This window comes from Lissotriton vulgaris, chromosome 5, assembly GCF_964263255.1.
Source record: "Lissotriton vulgaris chromosome 5, aLisVul1.2, whole genome shotgun sequence".
Classification (NCBI taxonomy): Eukaryota; Metazoa; Chordata; class Amphibia; order Caudata; family Salamandridae; genus Lissotriton; species Lissotriton vulgaris.
In genome coordinates, this window is record NC_141693.1 from 1,732,919,738 (window position 1) to 1,732,939,354 (window position 19,617).

The 19,617-nt window shown below is 41.7% G+C and overlaps 1 protein-coding gene across 3 annotated transcripts in view; it reads left to right on the top strand.

Moving 5' to 3' along the window:
* The window catches only part of SAMD14 (sterile alpha motif domain containing 14), a 257,166-nt gene that overhangs the window by 79,762 nt on the left and 157,787 nt on the right, over window positions 1-19,617 (top strand). For all 3 annotated transcript variants that reach the window (XM_086923963.1, XM_086923965.1, XM_086923964.1), the window contains one exon: window positions 19,294-19,345. In XM_086923963.1, the coding sequence (XP_086780089.1) occupies window positions 19,306-19,345 (40 nt within the window). In that variant the 5' untranslated portion in view covers window positions 19,294-19,305. The remainder of the gene's footprint in view (window positions 1-19,293; window positions 19,346-19,617) is intronic.

The following is a 19,617-nucleotide window of genomic DNA, read 5'->3' on the forward strand; positions in this document are numbered from 1 at the left end:
AACAAATGATTACAGCTCTTGCAGGGTACTTTCTTCTGCTGTGGAAGCACACACCTTCTGTCCAATCAAAATGTGTACTCTTGTGAACCAACATGCGGGCAGTGCCGAGCCAACGCCCTTCTTGATCACAAAAGGACAGGCGGCAATTGCACTGTCAAGCCAGACCTAACCCGCTGCATTTTAAAGCAGATTACTGTGTTAAAACCTAATGCTAAAAATCTGCAAATACAAAGCGTTCAGTTATGAAAATGTTAGAAATGCAACACACATTTATTTTAATAAACACTTGAAAACGGTCGATGCAGAACATGATGAGCTACTCTCGTGTTATGCAGATTTGTGGAGGTTACTTAGTGATGCAAAATGCCATTAAAAAATGCTTACGCCAAAACCATTTTTACACCACAGTGCATATTTTGAATGCTTGTTCCTAAAGTAACATCAGACATGTTATAGATATCACCCACCCCATGCTGTACACGGAATATGTGCCTGTATTTTTACTTGTTTTCATGCCTGGGCAGGCCTACGTTGACACGGTGGTGTGCCTATTTTTATACAGTTAAGAAACATGCACTGGCGAAGTAAATAGGTCTCACCTTTCAATGGCGATACCTGCTGACTCGTTGGCTTTGCCGATACATTTTGCTCATGCTATTCTACATCTGCTAACAGAAAAAGTGTGTTTACTGAGGCAAAACCACATTGGAAAAAAAAGAAAAATTGCAATCTGACGATGTCCTAGCTCCAGGTGACATATAGTCCTCCAGAGGTGGCTCTGTTCTCAGCCGGACATGCCTGGGGGATAGTTTTGATGAACATGGGTTTGAAAGGAGGGCATCACAGAGTTCTCTTTGAGATCCAGCAGGAGTCAGTGACAGTTCTGACTGCTCTGGTCTGTTAGTTACAGGCACCACCAGCGATTCAATGGAGGAACATGCAAGTGCATCCTTCCAGAACATCAAGGGGGTTCCCAGATGTACTTTCCTAGGAGCAATGTTCAGATTGCTTCTATTTGTTGGTGCTTTTTCCACGCAGTTTTCGAAGTAATAGTATCTAGGTTGTATAGTGTAAAGTTGTATTTGTCCAAGGCATAATGATTTCTTCTCCTAGCGCAATGCAAATGAGCTTTTATGCCATCAGCCGATACGTGTTTTGCTCTGGCTGTATTTGTAATCAAGATGTCTCAGGCATTCATTGTTGAGATACATCATCATTAAGTTACTGCAGTTCAGGTGTTGGTCTTGTGTGGTAATGAGCACGGTCTCAAAAGTCAATAGAGAGCAGTCAGGTTGGACTTGTTTTTAGTAAGAAAAAAGACTGTGCTGTGCTGTTGTGGTTGCACCGGACGATTGCACTCTAATTATAATGTAATGTTGCCTGGTCACAGACCATCCCTGTCACATCCTTCTCTGCTTTCTTAGCATCTTTCATTGTATCAAGAACCACCCACAGACCCTATTTAACTCTTACTGTGTTCAAATTGTTCAAACAGTGGCGGTTCCTCCTCTAAGGCGGAGGAGCGTCGCCCCACTGCTTTTTAGCAGTGAAATAAAGGAAAAATAAAATGAAAATAGAAAAGAATAAGGTTTTTAAAGCTCTCGAATGCTGAGGTGTCTTGGAGCTGAGAGGTGAGATAGAGGGACAGCATTCGCTAATAACTCGTGGTATTGTCCTTTTATTTTGTCCTACTACCAGCAGCTTTGTAAGGCTGCACTGCTCACAGAGCAGTGCAGGGAGGAGTGATAGCACCATCCTGAGTGCGTAGTGACTGTTTGGCTGGCCCTATTGTGCTGGCCCAAACAGTCATGCCCACTTCGCCATTCCATGCAGCCTGTATTACAGAGAACATGCCCAGGCTCCCAGTTAGCATCAGTGCTCAGACCAATCACAATGCTGCTAAGGCAGCATTGTGATTAAGCCTGGGCGTAGTAGGCGTAGTGGGACTATGCGAAGCTACGCGAAGTGGGACAGAAACTACGTCCACCCACGCACTTCGCGTAGCCCCACTACGCGCCACCCGCCTCCCTCCCGCCTTCGCTAAATACTACCCGCCTCCCTCCCGCCCTCCCTAAATACTTAAATAATGTTTTTAAAAAGAATAAACACCACTTACCTTGTCGGCTGCATCTCCGGGGCTCCCTCTGGTAACCGCGCCGCCATCTTGAATACTAATGCGCACGAGTCTCTACACACTTAAGTATAGGTTTTTGTAGTAAAGGTGGGTGAGTCTAGAGAAAGTGTGTAGGAAAAGGGGCAGACTTACCACAAAAGGGGATAGGATTAGGGAGGAGTAGGAGGGATTTTGGGAAGGTCAGACAGGCGTTTAGGGAGAAACGTCTCCCACGTATTCAAGAGTAAGCCAATTGCATTACTCTGGGGGTGGAGACATGTAATTTACACTTTTGTAGTAAATTTACATTCATAGTTTGTGAATACCAAAAATAGTAAACTGAAGTCTAAACTAACTCAATTGTGCTATGCTATGGCATTTGTAGAGTGCTCCTTCACCCGTGAGGTTATCATGCCTAACCATGTCTGTTGCTGGACTCCGTGAATCTAGTCAAAGCCCAGGTCTTCAGCTTTACGTGGTTATTCACGAGGGAGGAAGATTTATTTATGAGGCGAGGGTAAACATTCCATGTTTTGGGAGATGGGCCGACCCTCTCTTCTAATATTGTGTGTTCATGGAACCTGTGTGGCGGCTAGTCTTGCTGACTTGAGGTCTCTGTTAGGATAGTGGAAATGTGTTCTACTGTTAAGGTATCCTGGTGCCGTCTTGTGAAGTGCCTTGAACATGAATGTGAGCAGCTTGAATGTGATTCTGTTGTGGATCGGTAACCAGTGTAGTGTCTTGAGGTGATGCAAGATGTATTCTCAATGATGGACGTTTAGTATGAAGGAGGCTGCTGTGTTCTAGATGGTTTAAAGTCTACTGGTTAGGTATTTGGGGACATCAGCATAGAGGCTGTTGCTGTAGTCGAGTCTGCTGCTGATGAGGGTTTGCATGACCACCTGCTTGGTGTCTAGTGGAGCCATCTGAAAATCCTTTTCAGTATTTTCAGCAAGTGGAAGCTTCCGTTTTGTGTGAGTTGAGTTTCAGACAGTTGTCTTATATTCCTTTGGTGATCTTGGCCATGCAAGCTGAGTATCATCTGAGTAGGACAAGACTTCTATATTGTGGGCTCTGATGATGCTTGCTAAAGGGGTCATGTATTTGTTGAAGAGTGTTGGGCTGATGGAAGAGTCTTGAGGAATCCCACAGATGAGTTCCAGAGCTTCTGATGTGTAGGGTGGCATGTTGACTAATTGGGTCCTTCTGGTGAGGGATTGGGTGAGCCACTTAAGAGCAGGTCCTTGGATCCTGACGTGTGCAGACATTGGATTAGGATAGGATGTGAGATGGTGTAAAAAGGGGCTGAGCTGCCATTCATCCTCTGTCCATGATCAGACTGATGCTATTGGTAGCTGCAACCAGGGCTTTTTCATTGCTGTGATTGGGTCGGAATCCTGATTGCGAAATGACGCGGTTTTGCTGATTGGTGGTGTGAGCCGGTAGACATCTTTTGTTGGCCTTCTTCATGTCTTTGTTGGCTATGGCAAGAGTGATATAGGATGGTAAGTTGTGAGCTTGGTGGAGTTTGCAGTAGGTTTCTTCAGCAGCACGTAGAAAGCTGCATGTTATTCTGTGTTGGAAGGGTGGCAGTGCAGATGGAGGCAGGAGTATTTTTCAGAGGGTTCTGCTGCTTGGAGTCCTTCATTGAAGATTTGGTGGGGTGCAGGATCCGATGGGGTCCCTGAGTGGGTGGTCATTATGAGTTCTGCTATTTCTTCAACAGTGATGAAGTTCCAGATGGTCAGGGTGTTTTTGCTTTCTGTGATGGGACGGGTCTCTGTGAGGTGGCTGGTTTCAGGTTGTTCTTAGAAGCTCCTACAAATGTCTAATTTTGCTGTTTCACTATCCAGAGAGATGGTTACAAAACTCCTTGGGTAGGGGTTAGGAGGGGTGTGATGTTGGTGGTAATGGCCGCGAACTATGGTATTCTCTTGAGTTCCAAAATCTTTTATTTCAAGGGTGTAAAAGAAGCACCATACAGCCGACGCGTTTCGTCCCACACAGGGGACTTCTTCAGGGCTTACATTCAAGATAATAGCTGCTGGTTCTGGAAAAGGCCCTAGTTCAATTGGCCAGAATAGATCATTTGAGGGGCTGGATGTTATGGCAATCGGCAACACCTCTGTTTTGTCCGGATTTATCTTTAATGAATTGGCGGACATCCAATTAACCGTGAATTTCAAAATATTTTGCAGTCTAACATATACCGAGGATGAGTTATCAATTTGGATAACAATTTGAGTATCATCGACATAGTTATAAATCCGGCATTCCATCTGATTTAGTGCCGAGATCAAAGGTTGGAAATAGACGTTAAAGAGGAGAGGTGAAAGTGCCGAGCCTTGGGGAACTCCACAGGTGATGCCGGCTGGCGACGAAACCTGGTCTGCCAATTGGACTCTCTGAGAGCGGTTTTGAAGAAATGAAGTTAGCCAGGCGTGCGCAGTTCCCTGGATGCCGAAGTCCCCTCAGACGCGACAATAACTGGTCATGGTTAACCGTGTCAAATGCAGCGGAGAGGTCTAGCAGCACCAGGGCGCACAGGATCTTATTATCTGCTCTGCGTCTCAGATCATCAAGCACGGAAAGCATGACCAATTCCGTACTATGGTGATCCCTAAAGCCAGCCTGGTTCTGTTCTAACAACTGCTTTCAAGATGGCAAGAAAGATGTTTGAGAACATGTTGTTCAAGTATTTTAGCTCAAACAGGTAGCTGTGAAATGGGCCTAAAATTTTTCAGAATCTTAGCGTCTGCACCCGGCTTCTTCAAAAGCGGGATCAGACGAGCCTCCTTAAACCAGTCCAGTTTCCAGGGAGCTGTTGAGGAGGGAGAGAACATCGTCCTCTATTCCTGGTAGTGCTAGCTTAAATATCCTTGGAGGGCAAGGGTCTGCTGGAGACCCTGACTTTACTCACCTCACCAGGCCTGCCAGCATCTCCTTAGTAATCGGAGGCAGCGTGCTAAGGGAGTGGGCAATCAAAGGAGCTATCAAAGATGGTTGATCAGAGCAGGCAAGTCTCGGGTGTGATGTATTTCTGTCAAAAGATCCGATATTTTATTGGAAAAAAAAACCTGGAAGTTATGGCAGTCATCCTGCGTGAAAGAGGGATTCTGCTCCTTATTTTTCCTCAACTCTGTCAGGACCTTAAAAATTTCTTTCTGGGGGTCTCTTGCCACCACAATTCTACCCTCATAGAATTCAGTTTTCCTAGAAATAATTGCCTGTTTATAATAACGAATTCCTGCACCTACGTAGCCCGTGCACTAGGACACATTTTAGACTAAAATTTAGTTCTAAACTATGAATTTGTTTTTCAAGTAGTTACACATAATTTTGCATCTTTTTCCTACAATTCACCATAATTACACAAAAGTATATTATATGAATTTTGCACAACTATACTTATGATCCATAGCCATATAAAACAGGTTGCGCCAAATCTAGGTAGAAAAATATTCTGCAAACCCACACTGCAGATAATACTGTCTCTACACTATGCACCAATTCTGCTTTTCCATATTGAGTGAGATGCAAATCCTACAGAAATGCTCTGTGCTATTACCAACCTGAGCAAAAACTTCTCCCACTCCACTGACACTTTCAGTCACATTCCTGTATTTCATGTGAAATTGTCCCGATTTTCACAGATAGTGAGAGTCATACTCCAGCACTAATGACAACGGTACGTCTGGTAAGTGGGTACTCTTTATTGAACATCTCATCCACCAAGTTCTCGTCACGACTGACTTTCCTGGGTATCTTCAAACATTTTCATAGAAACATTTTACAGCATGGATTGAAACACTAATGATAATTATAGGAACAAAGAAAAGGAAGATACCACACAAATGTTTTGAAAATTCAAGGTTTTTTTTGCATTTTTATTAGGCCTGGGCGGAGTTTGCTGAGTTCCACTAAGCGGAACTCCGCAAAGTGACTAAAAACGGTGCCACAATAAGCGGTGGAGTGCGTTTGGACAAGCTGTTCACATTAATTCTCAGCGCCGCGTGTTTGTCCCAAATTTTCAGCACGAACTGCACCATGCGCAGCGCAAGAGAGCGCTACTTCTTTTCTGCCACTCAAGTAGATTTTCTACTTGAGCTGCAGCTTTTTCAACACACATGCTCGCATACGTTCTCAACAAGAGCAGGCGTGAACATCTGCGACTGCCTGCGTTGAGAAATCTGACCGGGTGGTGGTTTTTCCAAACCTGTGTTATGCCGAGCGGAGTTTTTCGGAGCACCGCATGCTCCGTGGAGCATGGAGTGCATAAAACACCGCAAATTCCGTGAACGGAGCGTAGTTTACTGCCCAGGCCTAATCTTTAATATCTCAGGATTAAGGAATAATTATGACTTAACTTATATAGCAAGTCTACTATTTGTCTGCTTACAAATGGTGTTAGCAATTAACACACATTTGACCCACCTCTGGTCCTAGAAGCAAGAGGAAAAGAGCAAATAAATATGCTTACTCCAAGGGCAGCTGGGCATGGGGTGATATTTCACACCTACATCCACAAGCAGTATTTAGAAAGGAGACTTTTCTTTGTTGTATATAACACCCTGAAGTAAGGGGCACAGACTGTCTGTTTTTCTGTGAATGTCCCACCTCACCTTTACCTCGGCTTGGGATTGAGCTCTCCAGGCAGGATGCACCCTACATCTTCAAGGACCAAGGAGTTACACACAGATCTCTTCAATGGATGCATTAGCCAGTGCCCTATATCACTGGATATGGTATGCTCGCCACACAAACTCCTACCCTTTTATCAGAAACAACTTAAATGTCTCTGTTTTGTCAGCAAAGCATGGATCAAATGTTGCTTAATATTTAATAGACCCATAAAGCATCATCATTCATCCTTGTTCTCTGGGACTGGAGCTAATCTTGTAGCATGCACAAAGCAGCCTCTCTCCCTGACCCCTTCCTCTCACATTGTGTAGCCTAAGTGCACATTTTCTCTCAAAACTAAATTACTTTGTTCCTTTATCTCTTCAGATCATGAACACCTTGTGTAAAACTGATTATGTTCTTTCTGCGTTCCACCCAAATGACATCCTGGAAATATGAACATTAGATTTATTGCAAATCAGGCTGGTATTCACTTACTGACATCCACTAGTGGCCAAGCCAGTCAGAAAGATAATCTTGTGAAGCGATGCCATTGAGGAACACATCCATTTCTTTGATATCAGACAGGGACAAGCTGTCCAACACAATCTTCTGGTTCAGACTTCTCAGGTCCACACAGAATCTTAAACAGCCATCCGCCTGGGGTAAGGCCTTTAGTTCCCTTATCTCTTCTAACAACACTTGCATCTCTTCTTTCCCCAAGGCTGCCCTTGATAAATGCTTTAGCAACACTCCTTTCAAGACTATTTTGTGGACACAGCCTTTCCATGACCCTCCTGTATGTTCTTTTTTTCTAAATTTTGGCAGATACGATACATTTGTTAAAAGGTGACAGATGTCTTGTCCTCCCTGTTTAGTGTGTAAAGATATCAATCACTCTAAATGGGGCATTTGCCACTTTATAGTAGGTGTCCAGCATCTACAAACTCTAAATCCACCTGCATGTCTTCAAAAACACATTCACACATTTGTATCAAATTCTCTTTTCTGCCTTTCTCAGTGATCAAGAGTGCTGAGGTGCATGTGGATGAATGAATGAATGATGATACTTGTAAAGCGCACTGTTACCCCATCTCGGGGTGTCCTGGCGCTGAAGACCGCTGGGGAACCCGTCCTGGCTTTCCCTGTGAGATGGTCCCTTCTGGGTATCTCCAAGGGAACTCCCTGATCTAAAATAATATGTGAATTTTATTATGCACGGATTGTAATATTGGTTGTCTCTTGTTTGCTACATATATATTTCCTTAGTTCTTACGTCCCTGGACCCGAATACTGAATGACACACAGCCAAGAATATTAATTTTGCTCCCCCCTATAAATCATAGCATTGCTTTGTTTCTGAAAGGGGTGCATTTGGTCGACACCGACACTCAATTTTAAGAACTGGACTTATTTACCCTCATCAAAATGTGCCCAAGAGAGGGAAAAAGACAGGAAGGACAAAAGAGAAAGATAGGAAAACAGTGATAAAGGGAGAACACGGGGGCAGAAGATAATCTGTGAGAGTGAAATGAAGAGACAGAAAGTGTAGGATGATGGAAGGAAGAGGCATGAGGTGGAATCAAGACTAGGCTGCCTTTGTATTTAACAATGCTGTCATTGGCAACTCCTAATGTGGACTCTTTAGAAAAACCTAAGGCTACGGCACTTTTGTTTTTCTGTTTTTTACAGATCAAGCACTAGTTCACGGCCATCTTTCCTCAGGGAGTTCCCTTGGTATGATGGTGTACATGTGCCTGGGGCCCACCATCAAATCTGCATCCCTGTCTTTATCCTGGCAATAAGCTTCTGGTGTTTGCTTGTTAGACTGGTCCTCTTTTGCACCAGCACGCACTACTATCACCACCCTCACAGATTGCTTCCTGTCCTATATAAGCCACTTTCCCTTTAAATCCCTCCTTACACATTTTAGCCAAGAGTTCACGTTTTCCACACTTGCAGCAAATTTTGGACACCTCAAAGCATACCTTAAGGGTTTGCAGTATAGACATTAGTCTTGTTTTCTTGGACCTGTCTGATGTTTACCTGCATTCAGCCCTTTGTCCTCACCATCTTTAGTTGTCTTATTTAAAAATGCTTTTTTATCAGCATAATTTTTTTTGTTCGCTCTTTCATACACTGTGTAATTCTACTATCTATTTATGATATGAAAGTACCATCTTACAACATAGAATACCTCACTGCCGCCTTGAGTGTTTATTACTTAACCACAAATACATCCCTTGAGGAAAGTCCATATAGAGTTAGACGTGACAACATACCGGTTTAGGAGGTTTCCTCAATCTCTTTGTGAGGTTGAGCTACGTGGGACCAGAACTACCAGCAATGCCACAAAAGTACAGCCTGGTTGTTGATTAGATGAAGGTCACTCAGTCTTTCCTCTGTGTCTGTTGGTTGTGATGCTTCCCCTAATGAAAGGAGCAGTGTGCTGCTTTTGCTTGAGAATTTGAAGCCAGAGTAAGAAAATATATCTGACCCGGCACAGAATTGCCAGTCTTCCACATCAGTTCCCATGTGGTAAGGTTCAATAATAATGCAGTGTGCTTCTCCGTCTTCTGTGATACCACAACATAAAGTCGGAATAACCTCTCATCCCGGGGATTTATTAAACATGTTCCAATTACATGACATCAGTCTATATCATATTCTGAGCCTCTTGCACATGGTGCCCCCGGCTTAACCATGACTAACATGTCTCATGCCTTTATTGTAATGCGTTCCAAAGAAGCATTGGTATCCTCTTTGAAGAGTCATGAGATGCCCAGGTTTATCTCAAACTGTTAACATAAGAGAGAAAGAAGGGTCAAGGCACTAATGTCCTGCACTTGCCGACAAAGTGTTGAGAAAAGAAGAAATATTATTCTCGGTGGTGCAACGAACCAGGAGTACAGCCCTTCTTACTCCTTAATGGAAAGAACATTCAAAAACAGACTAACATAGTGGTGGTTCAGCACCCACAAATTAGTGGTGACATGTGTTGAAATACAACTGTTCATGTATAAGCTTCTATGTCAGACATGACAACAATATTCATGACAATTGACACTGAGTCACAACAAACGCATATGAAGAGAGTTTGTTCTTTCAATAAATCTTTATTCGTCTTTTTTCTCTTCTAAAAACCACATCAGCGGAAAGTAGCCAAAGCGTTTCATCCGACAAGGACTTCTTCAGGGCTACAAAAATACATACAAAAAACAAATACTTATTTACAATTTGTACAGACATTCACAATATGTACAGTTAAAAACATTTCCTATTCACAATCTTAAGAATTACAGACACTACAAGATGATATAGTGTTGACAAGTAAATCACCTAATTTCAGTTACACGTGTTAATTTTTCATAGCATTTTTCTGACAATTGCAAATACATATTCATGTCTTCGTCTCAAACATGTAGCCAAATTGTATATTGGATATGTTTATAGGGGTATAGGCAATTTGTATTTGGTTTATTTATCTAAAGGCGATGGACTTTTACAAACAGACAACATCAAATCGACTTTAATCATTAAAGTACAGGGAGACCATTAGTGGATTTATAGAGACTTTCATAGGACCAATTCATGGTCAAAATGCAAATAATAGTTCTTGCATAAGATCAGACATATGAACTTGTATAAACAAACGTAACCTACATATGGTCATTAGCATCACTAATCCATCTGCGTCCGGCAAATTAAACGTTTATTAAAAAGATTTACCTTGGCAAGTGTCGAGATTTCTGTAAGAAACATCATAAAAGACCGAATGTAGAATTCCTGGACCTATATGTGGTTGTTTAATAACATGCTAACAGTATAAGGTCAAATTCCTATGGCCCTTCAAAGATAAACACGTAAAAAACGTGATTGCCAAATTTAAGAAAATGCAAATGATACATTAAATATCTGTCTTAACGTATTTGAATATCAATTCTATTGCCCTACCATTCAAGCATAGTTGAGAGCCGACCGATGTGTAAAAAAGGCACAGTAAAATGACTCTGTCAGTCGAAGAGTTGTCCTTAGTATAAAGCTAACTATATTCTCTGCACAGAACACAAGTTCTATAATAGACAAAACTATTTAAAATTAATCTATTAGAGAACTGCATTGTGAAAAAACAACCTCAATAAACACCTAATGGTTTGCAAAATAGTACAGTGGTAGTTCTCCCTACTGACTAAACAACCTAAAACGAACATCTTTTTGTGGTACCAAATTCGATGAACATGCTTCCCCCCACCCCCCAAAAGGAAAACAACAGCATCAAATGTCAAAGAATGCAAACCATGTTAAACCTCATGGCACCAATTGAAAAAAGACAACTATTTTAAAGAATTTAGAGGGAAAGCACGTAATCCTCGTGTACCCCAACAACATAAAGCCACTATGATAACTTAATGGTATTGTGGGAAACAGTACATAATGTTCGTGTTGCATATATGTATGTACCCTCAATGTAACATTGAGGCTATTGTACAGATACGGCATCCGAGACATGGTGTTATGAAACCCCGCTCACCCATCACACACAAATTAAGTGCCAATAGCACGGATAACGAAGTACTTAAGGAAATTGTGTGCTTCAAAACAATTCTTCTAGCTAGAATATAATCCCAACATAAGGGAATTATTGTCATCAGAAACAAGACTGTAGTTTTCCATCAAGCCCATGTTTAGACATGCATAAGGTAGTTAAGGTGTTGCACATTTTGGGGACAAGGCTCCCTTAAAATACAGAGAGTGTTTCCTGTAAGATTGTCATAGCAGATGTGCCAGCAGTTTGGTGCTTACTAGGAATAGATTGGCCATTAGCTGAACAGTTATGTGTGCGCTCATATTAAATGGGTTAGTCATCTGAAATGGTTAGAAGATGGTTGGTCATCCGAATGCTTGGTGCAATAGGCAGGTGTCTATAATATGCTGATCTGTATTGTGTATGAGATATATAAGGTACTTTCTTAAGTGTGATTTCTATTGAATAAAGAAATCCCCACACACCAGCCCATATCTATCAAACAGCAACAGATTATCATGGATTGGAGGTGGTTGAGTGTCTTGAGGCGCCATCCAAGCACCAGGGCCCGGCAACACTCAACAAACACTAAAATGTGTGGGAAGCTGCTGCGAACTGATGCTCACGCTCCAGCAACGAGCAGCTCCTGACCACGCAGATGTTCTCTAGAATGAGGTGTCACCATTTCAAACCTTCTGGGGTTTGGACAGCTGGTGTATTTAATGCCCATAGTTACCCTAGAAGTCATCAATCTGTAAAGCTTTTGCTAGTTTTATCAATGCAGGTACCTTCGCCTAGCAAGCTGTGCTCTGGTTCTATACAACTTTTTCCACTTCAAATACTTTAACTATGTCTACAAGAATGTTGGACTATCACAATAGAGACTTTTGGGACAAAATAGGGAATATGATTTCTGGATATCAGCTTTTGTGGTATAAGGGACCACAATCTACTATCACATAACAGGGGTTTCTTCATATTCAATGGCATGCACATATTGTGTGCACAAGTGTAGCATGAGGCGTAATAGCAGCTCACTGGTCATTTCTCTATGGTTGTCCATCGCTCTACGTTAGTAAATTTTCCTTGGAGAGCCATCCGTCAGTCTCTCTGTCCATCACTGTCTGTCCCTCTGTTTGTTTCTCTCTGTTCTCTGTGTTGGTCATTCTTTTTTTTATCGTCTATTTCTGCCTGTCCGCCAGACTGTATTAGGCTGTCTCCGCGTGTTTCTCGTGTATCTGTTTGTTGCTGTTCTTTCTGCATCTCCCTGCATCCACTCCTCTCTGTCCACATCTCTGTGTGTTCATGTTTCCGTATCTGCACACCCCTTGTTGCCTTCCACCACGTCTTTCTATCTCTGGTGTGTTTGTGTCTATTCATCTCACACTGTTAGTCAATCTCTGCCTATCTCCTTGTGGCTGTCCACATCCCTGCCTGTCCATCTACTTGTGTCCTGTCCATCTACCTTTGTGGTTTATGTCTGTCCCTGGCAGTTTCCATGTGTTTGTACAAATACTTTCTTGTTTTGTTGCTGTTGAACTCGTTGCCTCTAGATTCATCTTTTATTCCGCATGGGCAAACATCCATTCATCTGCCTGTCTCTCTCTCAAGCTGCTCAGCTCATTTTGTCTGTTCATTGCTCCATCCAACTCATTTTGTTTCTTAATTTCTCTCTCCAACAAGTTGTTTCTGACCATGTTCTCTGGGGCGTAGCTACTAATGGGCAGCAGGTACTATGGCACCAGGGCCCAAATGCCCTAGGGGCCCATTGAACTCTGTTTATTGTTATAGTTTAATCGCCATTTGCCTTGCGGGGTCCGTGGCATCCTTGCTGCGGCCCTGCACGTCGTCTGTCTGTCCGCGTCTCTGAATCTGTTCAGTGCTCTTTGTTTTCCAGGAGACATCTGGAGAGAGCGGACAAGAGGACAGGAAACAGCCCACTTAGGGAGGACCATAGAGTGATCAAGAAAGAGCCTAGTAAGAGCGGTAGTACTGAGGAGGCTTGTAGGGGCGGGAAACCATAGAGGGGCGTGGAAGTAGTCTGGGTAGCATTTGGTACAGTGCAACTCGCCTATTGTTTCAACTCTCCTCGTTCTCAAGAAAAATAAAATATCTGTGCACATCTCTAACCTTGAAAGGCCCTTTGAACTTAGTGAGTCCAGCCCCAACTCAGCCAGACTTAACCTTAACCCAGTTACCCTTTCTGATGTCACCAGAATCTCTCCATTCCCACTTTTCCTTTCTTCCACCGTGCAGCACCCACTCCTTTGTCCATGCGGAAATCAACTTGGTGCATGGAACCCTACCACGCATCATCTCAAATTGAATTTCATAAACCCGATATGCCCATGTTCAACACCATCTTCTCAGCATCCTGACCTTTTGCCACAGCCAACTCAATTGTGCAATTGACCAACCTATAAGCCCTCTCCACCATATCACTGGCCTGTAGTTGTAAAAAGAGTTGCGATTGTGCTTAATTCCACAAGACTTCAAAAAACCTGCATCTTTTAAGATGTTACTGAGTACCATTATCCATTATTATTACCAAGGGAGCGCCTTCCTCAATACAAATCTCTTTTAACAGATCAACTGTCAGATTAGTGAAAACTTCACACAGAAACTTCACAACGAGCTACTTGTTGTTGACATCCTTGATCACCAAAGGAAATTTCAAATAACTTCTGAGTTAATGCATGGGTCCAATAAAACATAAACACACGGGCAGATTTACAATAACTGGCGCATCCCTGCTGATATGCAGGGATGCGCCAGTTATTGTGCGTCACGGCTCCGCCACCATGGATGCGCCACATTTACAATGCGGCACACCATGGGGCAAAAATGGACAGATTCGTGACGCATCTGCTGCCGGGCCTGGAGGCCCATAGGAATGAATGGGAATTACCAAATCGGTAAATACCGATTCAGTAAATACCGAATCGTACCGATTCGGTAATACTTACCGAATTATTTCCTACATAGCATTTACCGATTCTAAAATACAGAATCTGTAAATACCTACATCTGGACCTTAATGTTTTTTTCCCAGTTTTTCTATGTAATACATAGAAGTAGATTTCTGAGAGAGAAAGCAAGCCACTTAAAGACCAATACCAAATATAAACTGAATAGGTTTGTAGCTGTATGATGTCATTAGAGCTTCCAAAAGAGTTAACTTTTGGATGTTTGATTCTTCTGTGTGGAACATCCATTAGGAATACTTTTTCTTCCTCTATCGAAGTGCAGTGCATCCAAATAATTTTCTAATGAAATATAAGGGAATTATTAATACAATCATAGAAAATGTGTCTGCATGCATACCTCATGAACCACTACTTTTAAAGTTGATTAAGCACAGCATAGATTTAAATATTTTAAATTGTTGGGCTGAGTTATATAATCAATCTGAAAAATACTTTGTTTCGTGTTGAAACAGATCCCTCATGCTTTCTTCTGATACTTCTGTAAACTATTGTACATGTTTCAGTGCTCTTTTGAACAACTTTGACTTGCAGTTTATGTTCTGGTACTATTTCTAATCTTCGTTTGTGGGCCACTGAGCTAATGTGGTTCTGTTCTTAACTTATATATCATTATATTGTACTTGTTAAATTTCCCAGAATAAATAATTAGCAGAAAAGAGCTGTGGTGCATTTTCCCTTATTTTCATTCTGTGAAACTGTGCCCATTGTTGAACAATAATAAACGAGAAATGAAATTATCGACTTGTTAGTAACTCAAAAACAATTATTCAGAACATAAATTTAAATTCAAATTAAATGCTGTGAATATATTTGAGTAGATTTGATTTTCTTGTTGCAAAGAATAATGGCATTAATAGATGTGCCTTCTATATGTGGCACTTACATCTAAAAAATCAATATCTTCGTTTGTGTGCTACTGAGTTTATATACAGCAGCATACATATGAACAGTCATGATGTGCTTTCTGTGGGTCTGAAACCCTAAGGATGTTTCAGGCGTGACGTTATGTAAATACATGGTTATTAGATATAGAATTATCAACTAGGAGTGAACATACCTCTTCAGTTATAGATATTATTCCTGAGGAAGAACAATGCCATGTTCAAAGAAGGACGTGCAGCATGTGTAAGGATACTATGAATTAGGAAGGATATGCCTGTCTAGTTGTACATATGGGGCCAGATGTAGGTCGGTCGGTAACGGCCGAAAATCGGTATTTTCGACCGTTACCGACCGGTATTCAAGAATTGGCATGTTTGGGCACAATTTTACAGAATCTGTAAATTTACCGAATCGGTAAATTTACCGATTCTGTAAAATACCGAATCGGTATTTTTACCGATTCGGTAAATCTCAGATGTAGGTGGGACTCTTCTGAGTCCCAAAGGCCCTACAAAATCGGTATTTTACCACACAATCCTATTGTTTGGTAAAATACCGAATTCAGGTGTGCATGCACATGTGTGCATGCACACCTATCCATGTGACAGACAGACATGCCCTTAGGGCATGTCTGTGTGCCACATGGCGCACATGCCTATTTGTGGGGTGCCAGAGGGTGTCAAAGTGACACCCCCTGCACCCTTGCAAAATTCGGTATTTACCGATTCTGTAAATACAATATCGGTATTTCCCATTGATTCCTATGGGCTTCAAAGCCCATAGGAATCAATGGGAAATACCGATTCTGTATTTACAGAATCGGTAAATACCGAATGTTACAGATTCGGTATTTCCACATCTGGAAATACCTACATATCCACGCCTTAGATTTACCAATTTTTAATTACCGAATCGGTAAAATTCGGTAATTAAAAATCTGTAAATCTATTTTACCTACATCTGGCCCATGATGTCTAACAAAGGAAATACTTTGTGATATCCATTTGTAGGTACAGATATAATTCTGGAAAGTGACATCTCTGTGTGCCTATAGAAATAATGTCTGATGAGGGGCTTCTCAATACTATTATGGACTATCTAGAGAACTGCATCACGTGTAGTTATATAGATGATATTTCCAAAGAAAAAATCTTATCAGCTAGCGGCACACATGTCCAAAGAAAGATAATACTTGCATGTGTACTATCAACTTTCACAAATTTATAAAAAAAACAGTGTACATTTTACCAAGCAAATAGACACCAAAATGACATAAATCAGGTAGGGAACTAGACATATGATTTTTATTAGTTTTGGATATTTCTAGGACCAAAAAGTGCAAAGCACCAATTGTGCGGTCTTGTCAACCTAGATTGGGGCAAAGTCAAAATTTAAGGCTGACCACAATGGATCACGGGTCGGCTACCAGGACCAGGTTTCTCCTGGTTAAAATGTCTTCTCAAGGAATTTTCTCATCCGGAGTGTGGGCTGCTGGCTGGACCCAATGGAGAGCTCGATGATGTCAGGGTGCTGCTTGGCCTTTGTCAAATTGAAACCTACATGTTAGGATTTAGAAACGTTTCTGAAAGCTGGGCTGTGTTCAGCGGGGCAATTCAGCAAGTTCAGTCCAATTGGAAATGCTACTTCTAAGGCTGCGGTTCTGAGGTGGTCCCTTGGTAGCCTCTAGTTCTTTTAGGAATAAGTTCAAAGAAAGTTTTGAAGTGTCCACTTCTGCAATCCTGAGGGGGAGAGAATACACTCTAACACCAGCCAAGGGTCCAGGACCTCTTGGCCACCTCTTGGTGAGAAAGGATTATCTCAGAAATTGCAACTAGAGGCTTTAGGCAGGAACGTGCCAACTTTCTTAAAGTCGTACAAAAGGGGGTGGTGATGGACGGAGCATCTGAACCAATCAAACACTCACACCCAGTCAACAGATCTGGGTTTAATCCATCACCGTTCTTTAGCCCACTCTGCCACCCCAGTTCAGACATGGCCATATGAAAATCAGTCTGATCCTATGCCTCATGGGAACAGTCCAGCCCGAACTGCCAAGCCATGCCTTCCCTGGACCGGAAACAAGCTTCCGAGGACTGGTTTCTGGCATTTCAGCCGTCTTCAGCCCGGCTTGCTTGAATCCAGTGGCAAAGTGAGCAAGGGACTCACGTCTGAGCATACCCTGCCAACTTATGGCGAATATTCTTAAAGTGGCATTTTCAAAATAGTCATTTCACGTCTGACTTTAGCACTAGTTTGGATTTTAATTTACTATTAATTTGAGTCCTTGAACCATGGTTTTAGCTATCCCAAACAGAAGTTAAACATTATTGAATGTTATAATGTAACCGAGTGGTTTTCTATTGGACAGGCCACAGTGAAAAACGACTTTGGAGATGTTTCACTGCCAGACCTTACAAAACTTTACTACACATGTCCTACTTTTTACATACCATGCACCTGGACCTAGACGCACTTAAAGCTTACTTTAGTGGGGACAATTAGGCATTTAAAGGGAAGGTTTAGGCTCCGAAAAGGGGGTATTTGTCACATCAAATTTGCAGTTATAAACTTGTCATGCAAGGCTGCAGTGGCAGATCCAGAGTCATATTTTCACTTTGTCACTGTAGTGGTGGCACAATCCGTTCTGCGGTCTACTAATGACATTTGACTTACATCCCTGGGTACAGAAAGTACCATATACTAGGGACTCAGGGCCAGATGTAGGTCACCAAATACCGGTCGGAAATTGCCGATTTCGGCCGTTACCAACCGGTATTTGGTGATTGAGATGTAGGGGGCCTTAAATTTACCGATTCGGTATATTTACAGAATCGGTAAACTTACCGATTCTGTAAATTACCGAATCAGTAAATTTACCGAATCTCAAATTTGTGATGTAGGTGGCACTGAAAACAGTGCAACCGGCCCTTAAGACTTCGTTATTTACCATGACATACTATGTCATGGTAAATAATGAATTCCTCTGTACATGCACATCTGTGCATGTACACCTGTGCCATGTGGCACACATACATGCCCTTAGGGCATATATGTGTGCCACATGGCACAGGTGTACCTGCACACAAGCCAGAATCAGGGGTGCAACAGGGTGTCAAAGTGACACCCTGTCCCCCTTGCAAATTCGGTAATTTTACAGAATCGGTATTTACCGATTCGGTAATTGACATTGATTCCTATGGGCCTCAAGACCCATAGGAATCAATGGCAATTACAGAATCGGTAAATACCGATTCATTAATTACCGAATCATACCGATTCGGTAAGTAATTCGGTAAAATTACCTATATCCCGATTGCCAGTTCTTAAATACCGAATCGGTATGATTCGGTATTTAAGAATCGGTAATCTGGGATTACCTACATCGGGCCCTTATAGTCTTATATCTGATTGGCATATTTAGCTTACAGGTAAGTTAAATATTCAGTTCAGGTATTAGTCAATTTCACATGTACTTTAGGGGTCAGAGCACATACAGTGGATGCTGGATGTCAATGCCCCAGTGTTCAAAATCAGTAAACCAGCATCAAATCTAGGAAAACATGGGGGCCAAATGGGGGATGATAATAGAAAAAAGGTATTTTCTCACAAATTCTCACCCAGAAAATCCACTTTTGTGTGACTTTTTACACCACCAAACCATTTACACATTTTACCTCCAGAACTGATATTCAAGTAATTCAAGGGTATGTCACACTTTTCGTTAAAGACTGGAAAATAGAATAGGTCCCAAAGTCTTAATAGGGATTCCTTAGATATCTCTGCTAATCAAAGCAGAATTTTTTAAAAGAAGAAGAAAAAGAGAGCAAGATTAATCAATAGGATGATGTGTGATGTTCATATTTTAAGAATAGGCTCTACAAAATATCCTGAGCTCCTGTTCCTCATTTATACCCCCAGGACTATGGTTCACCTTGTATGTATCCAAGGTAGAACAAGAAAAGAGTCAGCAATAGGTTAGACACACTCATTTAACACGCAGATGGCTTTGCCTTCATCTCTGCTGGCTCTGAGAGTATCAAGATGGCTTGTAATTTAGCAATAGAACTTGGCATGGCCTATGTCCTGACCCTCTTTTCTCTCCTTGCCCATCACAATATCTATCTCTCTCTCACATTGCTGTTCCTTTCTCTTTTTCTATCTTGCAGATCTCCGGCAACATGTCTTCCTCCAAGCTCAAAGACACAGATGATGTTTTCGGTAAGTCACAGACCACACTATCTTCTTTTTATATATATATATATATATATAAAAAATAATTTAAAAAAAATATATATATATATATATATATATATATTTTTTTTTAATTATTTTTTATTTATTAAAATGTATTAGAACAACAAAATACAATAAAAAAATCGGCAGCTAAGGCATAAGGCAGAAACGAATTGCACAACAGTTGAAGGGACCAGTAACTTCATGAATAACAGGGAAAGACAGTAAGGTAGAGTCTGGGGTGGGGACTCCAAGAG